Here is a 1,822-nt window from a genome sequence, read left to right as displayed (position 1 = left end):
GAGAGTACCAGAGTCATGAAAGCATAGGTAGAAGGTACTTCATGTGGTCAGAACCTAGAAAGCCACGCTTGAGATTCAGGGTGGAAATGGAGCAGTGTCTGGAGCCAGAAAGCCAGGTTTATGCTGATAGAAATATTCTGTAGCATTATCACCATCCTGGATGTCATATTTTACTATGGGGTTGTTTTTTAAAATATATGTTGACTTTTATAGAGAGAGGAAGAGAGAGGGAGAAACATCAATATGAGAGCAGAACACCCTGTATAGGCCCCACATCAGAAGGGATCATCAAGCAGCATCCTGGGCATGTGCCCTGACCAGGAATCAAACCATGACCTCCTGGTTCATAGGCTGGTACTCAACCACTGAGCCACGCTGGCGGGGCTTGGTGACACATTTTATTTCTTTGGGACGGCACTGGACTAGAACATGGGCCCTTTCCTCGAGTTACTTAGAGCCTAATGCAGAAGACAGAAGTGTGAACAGCTGTATGTGAGCTGGTGACAGAGTGTTTGGGGGCACAGAAAAGAGGAAGCTACAACTTTCTGGCCGTGGAATCAAAGTTTGCCAGGAATCAAGGGAGAAAGCGGGGTAGCGGGGGGGCGGGGGAGGGGGATTTCCCAGGGAGCGGAACCAGAAATGTGTGGAGAGTACCAGAGTCATGAAAGCATAGGTAGAAACAGCAATGTCCCCAGTAGTCTTTAAAGATAATCTTTTTTTAAATTTATTTTATTGATTTTTTACAGAGAGGAAGGGAGAGAGGGTTGTGTGGTCAGAACCTAGAAAGCCACGCTCGAGATTCAGGGTGGAAATGGAGCGGTGTCTGGAGCCAGAAAGCCAGACTTCCAGGCCTTTAGCTGGAGCTGAGCAAATAGCACGCAGGAGTGCCCCTTCTCCAGCCCAGGCACCAGCTCTCGAATAGCGGTCCGCGTGCTTGAAGACCGCGCTCTAGTTCATTCCCTTGACCTCAATTTTATTTTCCCACGGCCTCATTATTATATTTATAGTAGCTATTTTTCATTATTATGCATCTTCCTTATCAGCAAATACTTGTAGTAAAAGCATTTTCAAGAAGTTCATATTATTTTTTTCTAAATAAGAAGAAATGAGCCTGAGAATTTTATAAGTAAGTACAATTAATTTTAAAAATGGCCTACTAACCCTAGCCAGTTGCTCAATGGTTAGAGCATCAGCTCACAGACTGAAGGGCCCCAGGTTCGATTCCGGTCAAGGGCATGTACCTCGGTCGCTGGCACATACCCAGTGGGGGGTATGCAGTAGGCAGCTGGTGGATGTTTCTATCTCATGGATGTTTCTAACTCTGTCCCTCTCCTTTCCTCTCTGTTAAAAAAAACAACCCAAACCAATAAAATATATTAATATGGTCTCTGAGTTCTCTTCCCGTCATAGTATCAGCAATGCCCGTGCCCTAGCAGGAGGGGAGGCCCGGAGGGCGGACCCCTTGCAGACAGAGTCCGGGTGGCCGCAGTGACGCTGTGTCTCGTCCCCAGGTGTGCGGCCTCCTGGCGGTGGTGTGCTGCATCGCGGACGCGGCTCTCATTTACCGGAAGCTTCTCTTTAACCCAAGCGGGCCCTATCAGAAAAAAGCGATTCACGACGAAATATAAACTGTGTCATTGGATAGACCTTCCCAGTATTAAACGCATCTATTTTCTCCACGTGGTTCCTGCAGTGGCTTTCACTTTCGTCTCCATATGGGAGCCGGAGGAAGAGATGTGGGGCGTCCGCGCCCAGCGCATCACCGGGACTGCGCCCTCCGAGCGCTGCGGGTGCCTGGGTGCCATCGGCCGGGCTGTCCGCC

The 1,822-nt window shown here is 48.9% G+C and overlaps 1 protein-coding gene across 1 annotated transcript in view; it reads left to right on the top strand.

Moving 5' to 3' along the window:
- The window catches only part of LOC102770987 (chemokine-like factor), a 7,991-nt gene extending 6,331 nt beyond the window's left edge, over positions 1-1,660 (top strand). Inside the window, exon 4 of the mRNA XM_006769849.2 lies at positions 1,512-1,660. Coding sequence (XP_006769912.2) covers positions 1,512-1,628 — 117 coding nt within the window. The 3' untranslated portion in view covers positions 1,629-1,660. The remainder of the gene's footprint in view (positions 1-1,511) is intronic.
- Positions 1,661-1,822: the final 162 nt, after the last annotated feature.

Source organism: Myotis davidii, unplaced genomic scaffold (assembly GCF_000327345.1).
Source record: "Myotis davidii unplaced genomic scaffold, ASM32734v1 scaffold243, whole genome shotgun sequence".
Taxonomy (NCBI): Eukaryota; Metazoa; Chordata; class Mammalia; order Chiroptera; family Vespertilionidae; genus Myotis; species Myotis davidii.
The sequence above is the reverse complement of the archived record's forward strand: the minus strand, read 5'-3'. Positions and strand labels throughout refer to the sequence as shown.